We start from the raw sequence: 16,954 nt of genomic DNA, 5'->3' as shown, positions 1-16,954 counted from the left end.
TCCTTGGACAGATAAAATGAATCACCTCTCCAAGTCAACACCTAATCCTGACAAATAAAATAATCAAGAGAAAGAGAATTAAGCCAGTAATGAGTAGAAACTGGAAAGCAGTTGTAACTTCAAAAGAACTACAAAATATAAACTCCTAGAGCGATGTGATACTCAAATCATCACTGAAAAATACCACCTTTGCTAAGCCTAGGAGACCAGAGGATACTCAAAGTACTTGGTTAGATGATGAAGGTATACTAGTGAACTCTATTTTATGTTTTTAATATTTATTTTATTTATTTTTATATGGTGCTGAGGATCAAACCCAGGTCCTCACACATGCTAGGCGAGCACTCTACCGCTTGGATTAAAAAAATTACAAGTCAGTATTTATAGGTGCTATAATCTTCCAAATTCATGTGTTGAAACTTCATGGTCAATGTGATGGTGTTAAGAGATAGGACTATTAGGAAATGATTAATAATAGCATAGCCCAAAGGGATGGGATTTGCACACTTGATAAAGAACTTGAGGGAGTGAATTCTGACCCCTTTTGTCCTTTTGCCATGTGAGGACACAGGAACAAAGCACCATTTTGAAGCACAGACCCATTACCAAACACCAAACTTGCTTGTCCTTTGACCTTGAACTTTCCGGCCTCCAGAGTTATAAGAAGCTAAATTTTATTGTCTATCAATTACGCAGTCTCAGGAATTGTTATAATAGCTCAAAAGGACTGAGAGTTGGTGCTTAATTGAGCTCAGTATAGCCTAGTTCTTTCCAGCTGAAAACAGCTTCTGCATTAATAAACAAACTTCCACAGGATTTTTTATACTGGCCTCTGTAGACACTAAACCAGAGGGCTTTCCCTGTTGCTTTGGGTGAATCCTGTTCTCACTCTCTACTCACATGGGCTTAGGTTTTAATGCATTCCTATGAAATCATAATATGAGATCATACTAGACAAATACATTTTTCCTGAATGGGGAGGTTGAAACAATGAGCAGCTAGTGGTCAGAGCCAGCTCTCTGCAGACTGTTAGTTCACCTTCCTGGCTGTATTGAACTTCCATCACTTTTAGATTATACCTGTCCTCTCTGTATCTGATTACAGACAGTAATCTGTAGTTTAGTCTAACTCTTTAGTCAGGTAACATGGGTTCTTTTCCAAAGAGAAAAGGTATAAATGAATCAAAATGCTACTGTTCTGTTAAATGATATGACAGTGGGAAAAGAAAGTCAAGACCACAGCATAGACTTCTACTGTGGATAGCTGGGGGTGAAGGAGGTGGCTGGCTTTGTACCCTCCTCATCCTACAGACCAGTTATGATTATTAGCTGGCATGCATGAGCTGGACTATCCAGAGGGAGAGAGCTCAGTAGGATCAGCTCAGGCAGCATCAGTATAGGAAAGGCCTAGGGAGTTAGGTCCTGCCTCATATCCAGAAAAACCCAGGCAGACTTTTCAAACGTGTTAAGAGTTTGTTATTGCACATGGTAGAATTCTCAAATATCCTCCATTAATGCAAAGAAGGATCTCATTAATTTTATTATAAAAAAAAACAATGACAGAATATAAGCTTATACATTAATATATATATTATATTCACAGTATACTATAGCTTCAATTTATGAACAGAAATATCCTGTTTTTTCTTCTTTTTCTTTTCTGTTTTTTTGGCATCACTGATTTGCATTTTTACTTGATCTTGTAATTTAGAAAAGAATGCCTGAGATGACTTTAGGGCCTTGTCTTTTCCTTCATCCTGCAATTAAAAACAATACATGCTCATACTATAAGGTATATGATTACATGGAAAAACAACCCAAAATATAAAAGTATGTTATGATTAAAACAATGTATTAAAATATAAATAGGAAAATAGACTAAAATTACAATATAATACATCAATTAGCATAGAAGTATTCCATACATTCTATACTACTCTAACTTTCTTGCAACTTAAGAGAGAGGAAGAAAAACAGGTAGAGGACCCAGATTACTCTGAGGACTCTACAGGAATAACTCAATAACGCTTAAGGCTAATGTTGCAGCTAAGTCAACAGTGTTCTCCTTAGTACCACAGGTGGGCTGTGTTGCTGGCTCAGACACTCAAGTAAAGGGGACAGCCCAATGCATACCACTCACTTGCTCTCAAAGGTCTCTGCAGTAGTTTTCCTTCCCTTGCCCTTACCTTTAATAAGGAAACTCTGCCAGTTTTGGTCAGTTGTTTCAACTTCTCTGATGCTACTGCTTTCGTGTATTTCCCTGTTTGATCTGGGTTGCTCTTTTCAAGCAATTTTCTCCGTTTCTCCTTCTCCTTTATTTTCAAACGTTTTTGATATTTCTTTTTCCTCCGTTCTCGTTTCTTGTCTGTAGCTGTTTTCTCAGCAGCTGTTTTTAGATCTCCAGCTTTATTTTTCTCCTATTAAAATATAACCACCAATGTATCAATTAATCTAACCTAATATCAACTCAGGGAATCAAAAAGTAAAAGAGGAAACTGCAATGGTAGGTAGCCAAGGTGCTGTATGTCTATGGTACAGCACATGAGGCTAGAAAGCAATCCCTGCCTATGTTTCAGACAGCTCTGCTAACTCTAAAACCTAGAATGTTTTCTTTGACAGGACAGACTCATAGACTGTTCAGCCTCCAAACTAATTACACAGGCAGCATGGAGAGTTAGATACTCAAGTTTACAGACCAGCAAAGCACATCCTCTGCAGCACTTAGACTTCAGCAAGGGCTTCAGGGAAATGCCTGAGGTTGTCCCAATAGGGTGATAATGACAACCTTTTGGGCTGAGGTCAAAGGTTCCCAGAGACTGAGGACAGAGAGGGAAGGGAAACCTCACTTTAGTAAGGATCAATTTCCTCTTTTCTCCTTAGGTGCCAGGGCTGTCACCTGCATACAGATGGAAAGATTAACATAAGGATGGCTGTAGCAACAGAAAAGAAATTGAGGAGGAAAACAGAAGGCCTGCTGCTAAACCAGCCAGAAGATGAGGGCCTAAAAGAAACCATCATTATTACATAAGGCAAGAGCTTCAATGTTCAAAAGGCATAGATTTCTTCCAATATCCAAATGTTCTATTCTACTCCAGATTTCATTGCTGATGATCATTACATGGATAGAACAAGTGGGGAGATGCTGATTAAATTAATGTTATTATATAAACAATCTGTTTGAAACTTAACATCACTGCTGATATTCGCATTTGATTATCACAAATAATTATTCTGATTGGATAATTAAAACTGCTTTTGTAATAATTCTCATACCTTTCCCTCCTAATAATGAGTGAAGATGGAGACTAGGGTTTAAATATCATAACATAGCATTAGTTTGATGACGTTCTCATTCTCCTGTATTTACAAGGGACTGGTTCAAGATCACTGCAGGTACCACAATCCACAGATGCTCAGATTCCTCATATATAAAGGTTAAGCATTTGTATGTAACTTATGTGCATCTTCTCTTAGACTTTGAACCATCTTTAGATGACTTATAATACCTAATACAACATAAATGCTATGCTAATAGCTGCTATACTGCATTGTTTAGGAACAGTGACAAGGAAAGAGTATGTACACGTTTAGTATAGATTCTTTTATTTATTTTTAAATTTTTTTTGCAGTGTCTCACACATGCTAAACAAGTGCTCTATCACCAAGCCAGATGCAATTTTTTTTTTCCCTTGAGTATTTTCAATCTATGGTTGGTTGACTCTATGGATGCAGAATCCACAGATATGGAGAACTGACTGTACCAAGAAAGAGCTAACATAAATTAGAACAAAAAATACAAATTCAAGGAAAATGACATTCAACAAAGGGAGATCTGGCAATAATCAACTAACTTCTAAGCAGATATTGAATGTTTCAACACTGGCTTCTTACCTTGATTTCCTCTGGGGCCAGGAGGGCTGCATCACTGACACTCACTGGAGCTACTTCTTCCATGGTTATAGCTGGCAGATTTGACACAACCTTAATCTCTGGTACAGGCTTGAAGAGAGATAATACATTTAATGGGAAGTCAGAAATAGCCCTAACATACACATATATAATATTTTATAGAAATTATTTAATATGTTAAATATGTTGACAGCCAAGGTCTGAAGCTAACTGGAATTGTAACAGTACTAGTGGGCAGCACAGGATGCCTCTGAAATCCTATAAGAATGAAGTAATTTAGGGTCTTTTGTCACAAAATCATTCCAATAGCATTTATTTCTACAGTTTCACATGACATTTCTGCCATATTCAAACACCAGTTCTTTCATCTGTTAATAAACTAGTCCCATCTGCCACCTATATGGACGTTCTCAAAAAATCCTATCTATGATTTTATAAAAAAGTTGATTTCTGTTAATATTATCTTGCCTTTGGTTATGGAAAAAATGCTGGCACATATACAGAGAAAGATGCAAATAAAATGCTTGTGGGAACAAGAGTAAAAGTACAGACTATTTTTTTCCCAACATTTTTTAATTGGTGCATTTTAGTTGCACATAATAGTGGGAGTACAGACTATTTGATAAAGAAATTTTCTCATCTTCCAGCTTCTGAAAATAAATCTTCATAAATATAAATATGAAATGGCATTGGACCGCTGAAAAACTAAAGCAGTATCAAAATAAATCAAACATAATAAATATGAAAAGGAGAAAATAATACAACACTAACTCAAAAGCCATTTACTTTCTGTTTTTTGTCCCCCACCTCCCCTTCTTGTTTTGAAAGTACCAAAGAAACTCAAAAGTTAACATAGGATTTATACCAATCATGCTAATAAAAGAGCACTCATGCTGGTGTTCTTTGTATCTAATTCTTACTTGTCCCTGTGAGGAACACCAAAGAATGAAGAGCAAGAGAATGACTTCAGACACTTCTATTGCCTCAGTCAGGGAAAGACTGGGGTATGGGAAAGAACAAGACTGAAACTTAGGTGACCAGGCCGCTACTGCAAAGCAGGTTAACAACTCCTCTAACCACTCATTTTCCTTTTCACAGTCCTGTGCATATTCTAGTTAATTAGGGAAGTATTTGCCCCAGGAAAATTCCCAACAAAGAATAAGCTAGAAAAACAACAGGATCCTGGATTTTAAGTAAGAGAGAAATGTCAGAATGTCAGAGAAATCATTTCTTCCACTGGACCATTTTTCAATTATTTACTAGGGATATTGTATTCTAGTCTACAATTTAAAGAAAAATATGAAGCAAAAAGAGACAGTATAAAGACAACAAAAAATGATGGCTGATGATTGGTAAATCAAGTCTACAGAGACAGCATGTGAAAAACCAATCTAAATATGAAAAAAGGAATATCAAGGGGGAAACAATACTGGCAATATACATTTCTGGGGAGAAGAAAAAAAATCTCATATATATATATATATATTTTTTTTTTTTTTTTTTTTTTTTTTTTTTTTAACTTAGTCAAGTAGATACACATTCACTCCTCCTTCAAGTCCCAAGATTTCAAAAAATGCTTGGGGGTTTCCTTGTGTTAGGAACTGGGACAGGGTGAGGAACACAATAATGAAATATCACACACATTTTGTGTCAACCTAAACATGAATAGGGAACAACCAGCCCAATCTTTGCAAGTGTACTATGGAATGAAAAGAGAACTAACAAAGTAATAACAGATAAAGGGAGGAGGAATGGGGACAGAATACAGGTCCTGAATGTAATTTACAGGGAGAAATTTTCAGGTCTAAATTCTGAAACCAAATAAATAGTTTCACAAAAGCTCAGCAAGTTTTATTAAAGTCATGTCTGCTGTATCAACACATTAAACTGTTATCACACTTACTGGTTTAGGAATGAAGTGGAAGTTTGACAGGGCATCCAATTTTAAAAAGAGAGAATCCATCATCTTCTGAATTTCTACATGTTCTGGATTTTGTTCTTCTTCTGTTTTTTGCTTAGGAAATAAGGTCAACAACATCAGAGCAAAAAGATAAATCATACTTAAAACAATAAAGACCAATGAGGACATTCCCAATTTCTTAGCACCAATCTTTCAGCTATAAAGAAACAGTGCAAAGGTAAAATTAAAGTTATCAATAAGCACTTATCAACAAGGGATGTTTTCCCTTTGGGAGCCATAGAACCACACTGCTGACATTTAGAACTTACAGTTTAATTTCCTTGGTATTTACTTCTTTCAAGAACTAAGTTACTTTCACTAGGATGGCTATAATTTAGAAAGAAGAGGGGAAAATACCAAGTTGTAACAAGGTGAGGATATGAAGAAATTAGACTCTGTGTATGGCTTGTAGAAATGTAAAATGGTATGGCAATAAGTTTGGCAGCTCCACTAAAGATTAAACAGAGAACTACCACATGGCCCAGCATTTCCACTCCTAGATATACCTTCAAGATAATTAAAAATATATACTTAAACAAAAACACTTACACAGCACTATCTGCACTAGCTAACAGGTGGAAACAGACCAAATGCCCATTAATGGATGAGTAGACAAGTTGTGGCATACAGATGTGTGTATGTATGTGTGTGTATGTATGTATGTATACACACACACACACACACACACACACACGAATGAAGACTATTCAGCCATAACAAAGAAGTACTGATACATGCCATGATCTTGAAAACCTGCCAAGTCAGTCACATATCATATGACTCCATTTATACAAAATGTCCAAAATAAAATACTAAATTCACAGGAGGATGCAGATTGGTGGTTGTCCAGAGCTAGGGTGAGGGAAGAATGAGGAGCAACTACTTAATAGAGTGGGCTTATTCTGAGACAGTAAAATGTTTCTGAAGCATAGACAAGCAGAACTTGCACAACACTATACTAAATGCTCCTGAACTGTTCACTTAATTTTATGTATCATGTCAACAAGGGAAATTTTAAAAAAAGAACTAAAGTATTAATAATAATTAGATTTTGTAGAATTATCCAAATACCCATTTGGACTATAGGGACTTCTTTCATTTTATTTATATGGAATTTGTTAAAAATTTATTTTGATTAACAACACTGAAAAAATTGACAGCAATTTTAATTCTACTGAGGAGAAAATGTAAATTTCATACATTTCTCTTTTGACCCCAAATGCTTATTCTAAAAGAATATTTTTTTTGGTTTATTTGTTTTTATTAAAACAGGAAGGAAAATGAAAGCATGACCCTGATGCCAGAGAAGCATCCAGATTATTTCTGAGGTCTGTCATCGGCGCCTGTCCAGGTACTATGCTATACTGCTTTTTTTTTTTTTTTTTTAACTTAACTCACTTTTTAAAAATTATTAAAGACAGGTATAGGTATGGTATGCACCTACAGTTCCAGCTCCTTGGGAGGCTGAGTCAAGAGGATCATTGTGAGCCCAGGAGTTTAAGATCAGCCTGGACCAGTCTGGACAACAAGTGAAACACTGTCTCAAGACAGAAAATTCTATACATGTCTTTTCACCTCATCCTAGACAATAATATCTGTGAAATCATATATTTAATTTTTATGATCCACATTACATACACAACTGTAAGGCTGATCCACATGCTGTTTACTATCACCTTGCTTATTACTTTTAGAATGGATACTGGTCATCATCCTAGACTTCTAATGGAATGGGTCTAGAATTAGCCTGGCTAATTTAATTAATATACAGGAACTCCAAAGTTCATTGTCAAAAAACATAATTGACCACTGACACTCAAGAGAAAAATAAAACTATCATTTTTACAACTTGCAATAAGTTGCATTAAGTTGTTGCAGTATTTAATTTTATCTTTCATGGTTACCAAATATTTCCTTTATTTATTGAGTCTCTTCAAAGTAGCCAGAAAACTTGATAGCAAGCATTGACTCAAGCTGTATATACACTGTCCTTCAACTACTGCCTTGGGTTGCAAGGCAGCCAGGAAGTAATTTTATTCAAATATTTCTAGTTCTTCCACTTTACAGTGTTTCAGGACACTGGTTTGCTGTTAATGCTTGAGTAGCATTAATTAATAGAATCTGACAGCAACTTTATAAGGCTCTTGCAGGAAAAAAATACCATTTAAACATGGTCACATATTGACCACATATCCAACAGACCCAAAGTAAAGACATAATTCAATTACTTAATCTTCTTGGAATTATGATCTTGTCCTGCTGTCTAACCAGAGATTACTTTGGTGAATTCACAATCATATATCAATAACTTCAAAATATCAATAAGAAATCATTTTTAAAAGTATAGCACTGTATAATAATTGCTGGAAAGTTAGTAACAGGATGCAGAAGTATATGGTGATCAATGTCTAATTGTAAAGCAAACCTCCTGATCCTAAGCATTCAGTAGAAATATCATAACCTCAATATTCCAAGCATGCTTTGTCTCACACGTATATGAGATGACAGAAGGGCCATTTCAGGATTTCAACAGTCACAAAATGAATGGCTCTCTTCTTTTGTTCCTTTCATAATAATAGCATTGCTTTGGAGGCCTCCTTACCTGGTTAAGTTTGATGTATTCTTGTTCATATATTTCAGCAAGGCTCAATTTACTCTTCTCATGGTCTAATGTTAAACGCTTTTTATACTCATATGCATCTTCTTTAGGTTTTTCTTTACGTACAACATCATCCCAAGCCTAAAATATACAGGGTAAAGTGCAGTACAAGTTAACACAATAATTCCCAGGCTTACACAAAAATTGGAGCAAAAAAGAGAGTAATTTTCAACTTAAGCAACTTCAAGTCACAAAGGATTATGAAAAACAAAGAGGACATTAATAACTTAGATATCCTTTTCACCTTTATTTTAAATAAGTCTTCTGGTTACCAACTTTAATTCCACTTTTTCTCGTCACAGTTTGTTGAAGAATCAAGCCTTGTGTTCATCTTTTCATTTCAAATTTTAAGCTACTATGCATATAGCACCCTCTCCCTTCATATCCCTGTATTTTTAGACACAAGTTCAGGTAAACATTGTACATACATTTTAAAGCCATCTCATATAGTGCATGTCATATACCTTTTATTCGAAGTTTACAAAGTTCAGGTAAACATTGTATATGCATTTTAAAGACATCTCATATAGTGCATGTCATATACCTTTTATTCGAAGTTTATAAAATCAGATCAACTCTTAAAAATTCTTTCCTAGATTACTAATATTTGAAAAGACATTCTCTTTATTTGTTATGCTAGATACTATGTCTAGACCAATGGTCCCAAGTGTGACCATGGCAAGTCAAGATACCAGTAACCACTCTCACCACTCAACAGGTCAGCAAAACTTAGAAAGGAAGATGGTGGCAATGACTTCTGATTACCTTCTCCCCTCAGGCACAATGCCTGTCTTTCCTGGGTACTAGTGAAGAGCAGAACCTCACACAATAGAAGCTGAAGACAACCTGAGACTATTTCTCTGCCACAACCCTGTGACCCTGCTTTCTATTGAGATAGGAGTCTGGCTACATTGCCCAAGTAACTCACTATCCTACCTCAGCCTCCCAAATAGCTGGGATTACAGGTACACACCACTGCACCTGGCTCCTAGTCATAAAGCTAAGTAAAGGACATTACTGAGCGGAAATGAAGAAAGCATTATTCCTCCTACTTAAATCCTCTCATATTATTTCTAAAAATTTTAGTGAAGTCTAAATTAAGTTCAATTTAATTCTTACTGACCTGATCTCGTATTCTCTGCTTAATGATATCTTCTAGTTGGAAGGTGGTTTCCTCTGTGATCACAGGTGCTAAATGAAACACAACATTAAAAAAAAAAAATTATTTTTTTATTTAATTCATTTATTTTTATGTGGTACTGAGGATGGAACCCAGTGCCTCATGCATGCTGGGCAAGTGCTCTGCCACTGAGCTACGACTCCAGCCCATACACACATTTTCATTTAAGAAGATACATATTAGTCGAGTGAGTTTCAAATTGAGGTCCTTGGACTTACAACATCAGCAACACCCTGGGAACTTGCTGGAAATGCAAATTCTTGGGCTGACCCCATACTTCCTGAATCACAAATTGAGAAGGAGAACAGCTGTCCATGTTTTAGTTCTGATGTTCCGTCAAGCTTGAGAACCACATTAGAATATATGTGGTAATAAGTGCTAATACATCTATCCCATGTAACTGGGGGCTTTTCCCTTGTTTTCCATTCTCTCTTTTGCTGAAATAAAATGGAAACTCATTTGAACTCAATGGGCACAAAAAGATGAGATGACTAGGGTTTTAGGCTGAAGTTTATAATTCAGTTGGCCATGACGGGTTGCAAGCCTCATAAACAGAGCACTTGAAGAAACCTGATATCTATCTATTGGTTTCATTAGCATAGCAATGTCAAATTTGAGCAGACTAATAGTAATACGGTTACACAGGAGAATGTCCTAGTTCCTGGAAGATACACATAAAAGTATTTAAGAGTGACTTAGAATATTACTTTCAAACAATTCAGCAGAAAAAAAAAGCATATACACAATCACAAATACATGTAAGGAGAAAAAAGATAAAAATGGCAGGGCACAGTGGCGTACATCTTTAATCCCAGCGGCTAGGGAGACTGAGGTAAGAGGATTATGAGTTCAAAGTCAGCCTCAGTAACTTGGTGAGACCCTAAGCAACTCAATGAGAACCTGTCTCTAAGTAAAATATAAAAAAAATGCTGGGATATATCTTAGTGGTACCAGGGGGGGAAAAAAAAAAGATAAAAATGGCAAAACATTAACAACTGGGGCTGGGGATGTGGCTCAAGTGGTAACACGCTCGCCTGGCATGCCTGGGGTGCTGGGTTCGATCCTCAGCACCACATAAAAATAAAATAAAGATGTTGTGTCCACCAAAAGTGAAAAATAAATATTAAAAAAAAATTCTCTTTCTCTCTCTCTTCAAAGAAAAAAAACCAAAAACGTTAATAACTGGGGAATCCAACTGAATGGCATGGCATATAGATATTTACTAAACTATTTTTTCACCTTTTCTGTATGTGTGCACGTTTTATAAAAGGTTGGGGAAAAAGAAATGTCCCCCCCAAATTTTCTATGAAAACAGAATAATACAAAAAGCACAGAAACGAAGAGTCTACAGAAGTCCAGCGGACACCATACCCATCCGGACAGCATGATCAAAGTGCAGGTTCTCCTCTAGGAGACTGTTCTCTGGTCGCTTTTGTGCTGTCACTTCCCCTTGAAGCTGCCAAGGCTTTTTTTCCAACAACTCTTTTTCTAAAGATGCAATTTTTTCATTCATCTAGGAAAAAAGACAAAAGTTTTTACTTAAAAATTAAACTTATACTCATGTAAAAGGGCATAACATTTTAAAAGTGGGAAAGAAATGTATTATTCCTCAATGTACTTGTTTTATTCTTAAATATTGGAAATTGTTTAGTAAACATTTGATGTATTTCTAGGCTCTATTCTATCCAAATGATCTATCTATTCACAATCCAGTATCAGTTTTAATTATTAGAGCATTTTAGTCTTTTTTTTTTTTTTGCCAGTGCTGGGGATCAAACCCAGAGCCTTGAATATGCAAATATTCTACCACTGAGCTATACCCTGAGCTCTCTAGTTTTTTAATACTTATTTTATTACTTATAGCTAATGTAGCCTGACTCTTGGGACTATGCACACCAATTCTCTTAACTTTTAAACGGCAACAATTATGAAGACTTTAGTGTATTAAAAAGCAGCTTGTATAGCTACCTTACAGAATGCTCTTAAATTTTCCTAACTATTCTGTTGCTCATCTGGTGATTCTTCTAGTATCTTGTGCCTTCATTTTAGTTTTTCCTACCTCTTATTTTCTTCTTTTGTGGCTACACTGGCTAACATTTCTAAAGGAATGGTAACTGTAACAGTGGATATCTTTTCTTATTCCTGATTTTAAAGAAATTTCTAGAATTTTACCATCATGCATGATGGAAGCTTTTGATTTTAAAGAGACATTTCTAGAACTTTACCATTATATATGATGGCTTTTGGACAGATGTATTTGTATCTCATGAGGAGTATAAAAATAACAATGGGCTCAGTTGATAGAGTGCATGCCTTGCATACAAGGCCCTGGATTGAATTCCCAGCACCACATACACACACACAAAATATACATATATATATATATATATATATATATATATATACATATATATATAAATAAAACACAAACAATAAAACAGGACACGAATACTGAATTTTGGCAAGTCTTTCTGACACAGACTTTTTCCCTTAACCTCTTAAAACCAAGAATCACATCAGACTTCCTAAAATGATTCAAAAGAATGAGACCCACTTGCTTTTATGGCATTATTTTTTCACTTTGTTATATGGGATTTTTGTATCATTATTCTTAAATGAGACTGAGTGTGTGTATATTTTATTTTCATCTTTGTCAGGGTTAGCATTCCATATTATAACAATTTCCCAAGAAAAAAAGAAGTTTTGAAGTTTTACTTTACTCTTTACTTAATGTGGAAATTAATTAAACAGCATTAAATTACCTATTTCTTGAAGGTCTGATATAATTTCACAGTAAAACCAAAGCTTTCATTTTGTCAGAGGAGGGTGGGAGAAATGAGGTGAGAAGACATTTATTTTCTTTTTTTAATTTTTATTTTTTTAGTTGTAGTTGGACACAATACCTTTATTGTATTTATTTATTTTTATGTGGCGCTGAGGATTGAACCCAGTGCCTCGCAAGTGCTAAGCGAGCGCTCTACTGCTGAGCCACAAGCCCAGACTCAAATTTGTTTTCTTTTACGGTGCTTTTTTCCTCAGACTTCTTTTGGAGACAATCTGGCAATCTTGAATTTAATTCAGATTCTCATACTTTTTATAATTATTCCAGTATCTTGTTATCTTTGATTATCTGCCTATTCTCATTTCTAATTGTATAATCTTTTTGCATTACAATTATTTATTTATTTATTGCTTTGCGATTCTTAATACACCATTATTCAATAATTTATCATATCTCTGATTATATATAAGGTATGTTGACATCAAATTCACATCTTCCTCATGTATTTTGTATAATGATGAGGGTCTCCTTTCACCATCCATGCTATTCCCCTTCTCCCTCCCACACCTATTCCCTATCTAGAGATCTAATTGTATAATTTTAAGGTGGACAAATGATAAAGCCAAATGACTGGAGCCACACTACCTCTATTAAAATTAAGCGACACGTCATCTACCTGAAATTATGTCATAAGCAAACAATTTCCATCAATTTGGAAGATGTGTTTGAGATGGTTTTAATTAAAATACAGGCTATATGTAACACCCACAAAAATAATTTACACAGCACTTTAAAGAGATAGGCAGCATTTTCCAGAGGAGTTCAGTTACACCAAGAGGCTCAGGGGATGGCTAAGCTGGAGAGACATGACATGGGTATATAAAGACATCAGGCATAAAGAAAAGAAACAAAGGAAAGAAAAAAGAAAAGAAAAGGCCCCCAAGGCTAAGAAATGCAGGAACTGACTTTTGCAAATTAGAAGCTTCAATGTGGCATCTACATACACTGTGCTTTAGAGTGGCTGTAAGATTTTCACTCTTAAAGGACAGTCGGTATTTCCCACAGGAAAAATATGATAGATCAGACTGAGTTCCACAGTCATGTAAAGCACATAAAACATTTCTTAAAATTACCTTCTCCTGTCTTTTTTCAAAAGAGGATTTAACTTCATCAGGATCTTTCTTTACATTTAACACATCTGTATCTTCAGTTTCTTTATCACCTGGCAAAGCAAAGGTCACTCTTTTTGAGCCTTTATGCTGTTCACTATCTTCACTTTCTTCAAGGTCATTATCCTCATCCCTGTAATAACAAAATGTGTATCAAAGGAAAAACAACTTTTCACTAGAAAACAAATACAATTTTCCTCTATTGAAGTTCTTTTGTATCTCTAATGTCCCAAATATATTCAGAACTTCCAAAGTCATTAAGTTATTTAAAAACATCAGAAGGAATTATTTAGGTAAAATGCTATGTAAGAAATAGAACAAAAGGGCCCAATATGTGCAAATAAATTATTCATCAATCTATAATACAAAGTTCTTATTTCACAGAAAGAACCTCGAGGATTACTAGCACAAAACCCATATCAGGGCTGGGATTGTAGCTCAGTGGTAGAGCACTTGCTCAGCACATGTGAGGCACTGGGTTCGAGCCTCAGAACCACATAAAGAATAAGTAAATAAAATAAAGGTATAAAAAACAGATTACCATCTTTAAAAACAAACCAAAACTCAAAAAAAAAAAAAAAAGCTCCTTTCTTGTAACAAAGGTTTGACTGTTACTGCCAGAAATATTTTTCTTCATTAACTCTAATGTTCCTTCAAGCTATATGAGATAATCTGAAATTAGAGAATCTACTATTTGATTTGAGAATTTAACTGCTTAAGACAAACATAGCTGACAATTATGAGCATACGTACATTTCTAGTTTATAATGTAAAGGATTATTTAAAATACTCACGTTTCAGAAATACTTTCTTCTGCTTCTTCTTCAGCAATTTCTTCCTCTTCTTTGTTTGAATCCAGCCCATCATCACCATTTACCATGTCTTCATCACTTTCAACTGGATCAAAAAAATCTTTGTATTTCAGATTTCTTGAACTTTTATCTGACTAAACAAGAAGATTTTAAAAACATTTAATGAAAAACAGAAAAATACATAAAAAATGCATGTGTATACATGTACTACACACACACACACACACACACATACACACACACCTTTCCTACTTTAACACTAGTAGCCAAAAATAATTAGGGGAAACTCGTAACTAGTAACATTGTTATAAAACCACAAGAACTGGAATGTAACAAACTACATGGAAGTGTAGATCCATTTGTACATATGTACATATGGCATATATATATATTGCTTGACTAATTCAACATTACCAGCCAAAAAATAATTACAGGAAACTAGTAACCAATAACACTACCACAAAACCATTAAGAACCGAGATATAATAAATTGAATGTAAGTACAGTATTTATTTATTTATTGGACACAATACTTTTATTTATTTTTATATGTGGTTCTGAGGATAGAACCCAGTGCCTCACAAGTGCTAAGCAAGCACTCTATCACTGAGCTACACACCCAGCCTGTATAGTCTTATTTATAATTGACAAAACAAGAGCCCACTATTCCTATCTCTAAATCTTTTAACTATAATTATTTCCAAAATACCCCTGCCTACATGGATCTACACTTCCATGTAGTTTGTTACATTCCAGTATTAAATATTTTCATTCCCAATTATTTTTCATGTTTGTTGAAAATATGTTTGAGGGAAACCTGTGAATACCTCTAATGTGTGATTATGGTTCTTAAGCTATCTATCAAGAGAATTATTTTGTGACAAGGAAATGATAGCTTCAGTTTAATTTCACCAATTTTTTTTCAATTGATCTAATACTTCATATGTGTCTTGATGAATTCTGAGGTGCTTAAAATCTCTCTTAGGAAACAGAACAAAATCTTAATTGAGGAGGAAGAAAGTACTCTCTCTTCTCCTCTTCCATAACTTTACCTTAAGTTTTTGATTTCTAAACAATTCTTCCTCATCTTCTTCATCAGAATCAATATCTTCAAAAAAGTCAATATCTTCTTTCTCCTCTTCATCTTTTTTTTGTTCTTCTTTTTCTATGTTCTCCAAAAAGGTCTCCATTTCAGATAGCTTAAAGAATTTGTCATCTACTATAGACTTTTCCCTTGACTTCTCTGGCTGTTTATTTTGCACCTTGCTCTGCTGTTCCAATTTGCTAATATCAAAGTCAAGATCAGAATCCTCATCACTGAAAACTGAGCTTTTCCTCTGATCAAATTTGCTTGAGTTTTTAGGCTTTTCACCAGCTTTAGGATCATTATCACCCACATCTGACACTTTCTCCTCCTCTTCCAAATCTTCTAGGTTCTCCTGGTTATCAGCCTCCATCTCTGAGCCATTCTCTTCACAATCCTGCTCTATATTCTTTGGAAGAAGAGTGATGTCTTCATTTTTAATTGTTTCACTAACTGCCTTCTGGAAGTATTGTAAAACTGGTTCATTTTGCAATTCCAGTTGTTGCCAAATTTGCTCATCATCAAAATTGTTTATCACAAGTTTTTGTAAAGGACTTCCAAGAATCCTACCATTCTCTAGTATTTTATTGAAGTCATAAAGAACTTTTGTTAAAGAAGTGAAGTTTGATGCTAATCCATCTTGAATCCTATTGGGGGAGGAGATCAAAAGACATAAAACTTATAGGTAGTGATTTCACAGACCTCTGAATTAAAAGAAAAATAAGATTCAACTCAAGTGCAAAAATAATCAAACACAAACTATGAATTTTAAGTATAGATTCTGAGTCGGGCACAGTAGCATATGCCTGTAATCACAGCAGCTCAGGAAGCTGAGGCAGGAGGATCACAAATTCAAAGCCTGTCTCAGCAACATACAGAGGCCCTAAGCAATCTAGGAGTTGTTAGGCCATGGAAGCATAAACTGATATATGGGAAGAAATAATCTATACTCCCTTTTCTTCCCATACAGAATTTGAAGGCTGCCGGCAACCCACGCCCACGTGAGAACTGGTCTCCGAGCCCGGGATACGTGCACTTACGTGAGAAAGCGTTCGGGTTGGCTGGTGGCTTTACCGACCTCTCTCAGACACCGCTCCAGGGTCCGCCGACGCCAGACCCGAGGAGCCATCGCCGTCAGCTACTCCAGATACAGCACCTCATGCAAGGGAAGAGAGCCGACCCGGAAGAGAGCTAAAACGGAAATTCCGCTGCAAAAAGGTGCCTAGCGTAACCCGCAACTCATAGCCGAAGGTTCCGTCGTGCCTAGGTTCCGGACCCACCTTAATCGGAGCCAATGATAGCGTGAGAACTTTCACTGGGCTTGCGTAGTGGGGCGGGGCAGAAAACAGAAAATAGCTACTGGTCAGTCCAGGAATCGTTGAATTTCCTCCAGACTTTAT

The 16,954-nt window shown here is 35.5% G+C and overlaps 1 protein-coding gene across 1 annotated transcript; it reads right to left on the bottom strand.

The window, feature by feature from the left end:
* Positions 1 to 1,514: 1,514 nt before the first annotated feature.
* On the bottom strand, positions 1,515 to 16,940 carry Mphosph10 (M-phase phosphoprotein 10). The gene is made up of 11 exons (XM_027956004.3): positions 16,595 to 16,940; positions 15,523 to 16,201; positions 14,453 to 14,604; positions 13,623 to 13,791; positions 11,079 to 11,220; positions 9,651 to 9,718; positions 8,471 to 8,608; positions 5,812 to 5,922; positions 3,891 to 3,998; positions 2,186 to 2,416; positions 1,515 to 1,756 (listed from the first exon to the last, which is right to left on the bottom strand). The coding sequence occupies exons 1-11, from the start codon at positions 16,681 to 16,683 to the stop codon at positions 1,607 to 1,609; spliced, it is 2,037 nt and encodes a 678-aa protein (XP_027811805.2). The 5' UTR covers positions 16,684 to 16,940; the 3' UTR covers positions 1,515 to 1,606.
* Positions 16,941 to 16,954: the final 14 nt, after the last annotated feature.

This window comes from Marmota flaviventris, chromosome 2 (genome assembly GCF_047511675.1).
Source record: "Marmota flaviventris isolate mMarFla1 chromosome 2, mMarFla1.hap1, whole genome shotgun sequence".
NCBI lineage: Eukaryota > Metazoa > Chordata > Mammalia > Rodentia > Sciuridae > Marmota > Marmota flaviventris.
This window is presented reverse-complemented; position numbering and strand designations above follow the sequence as displayed.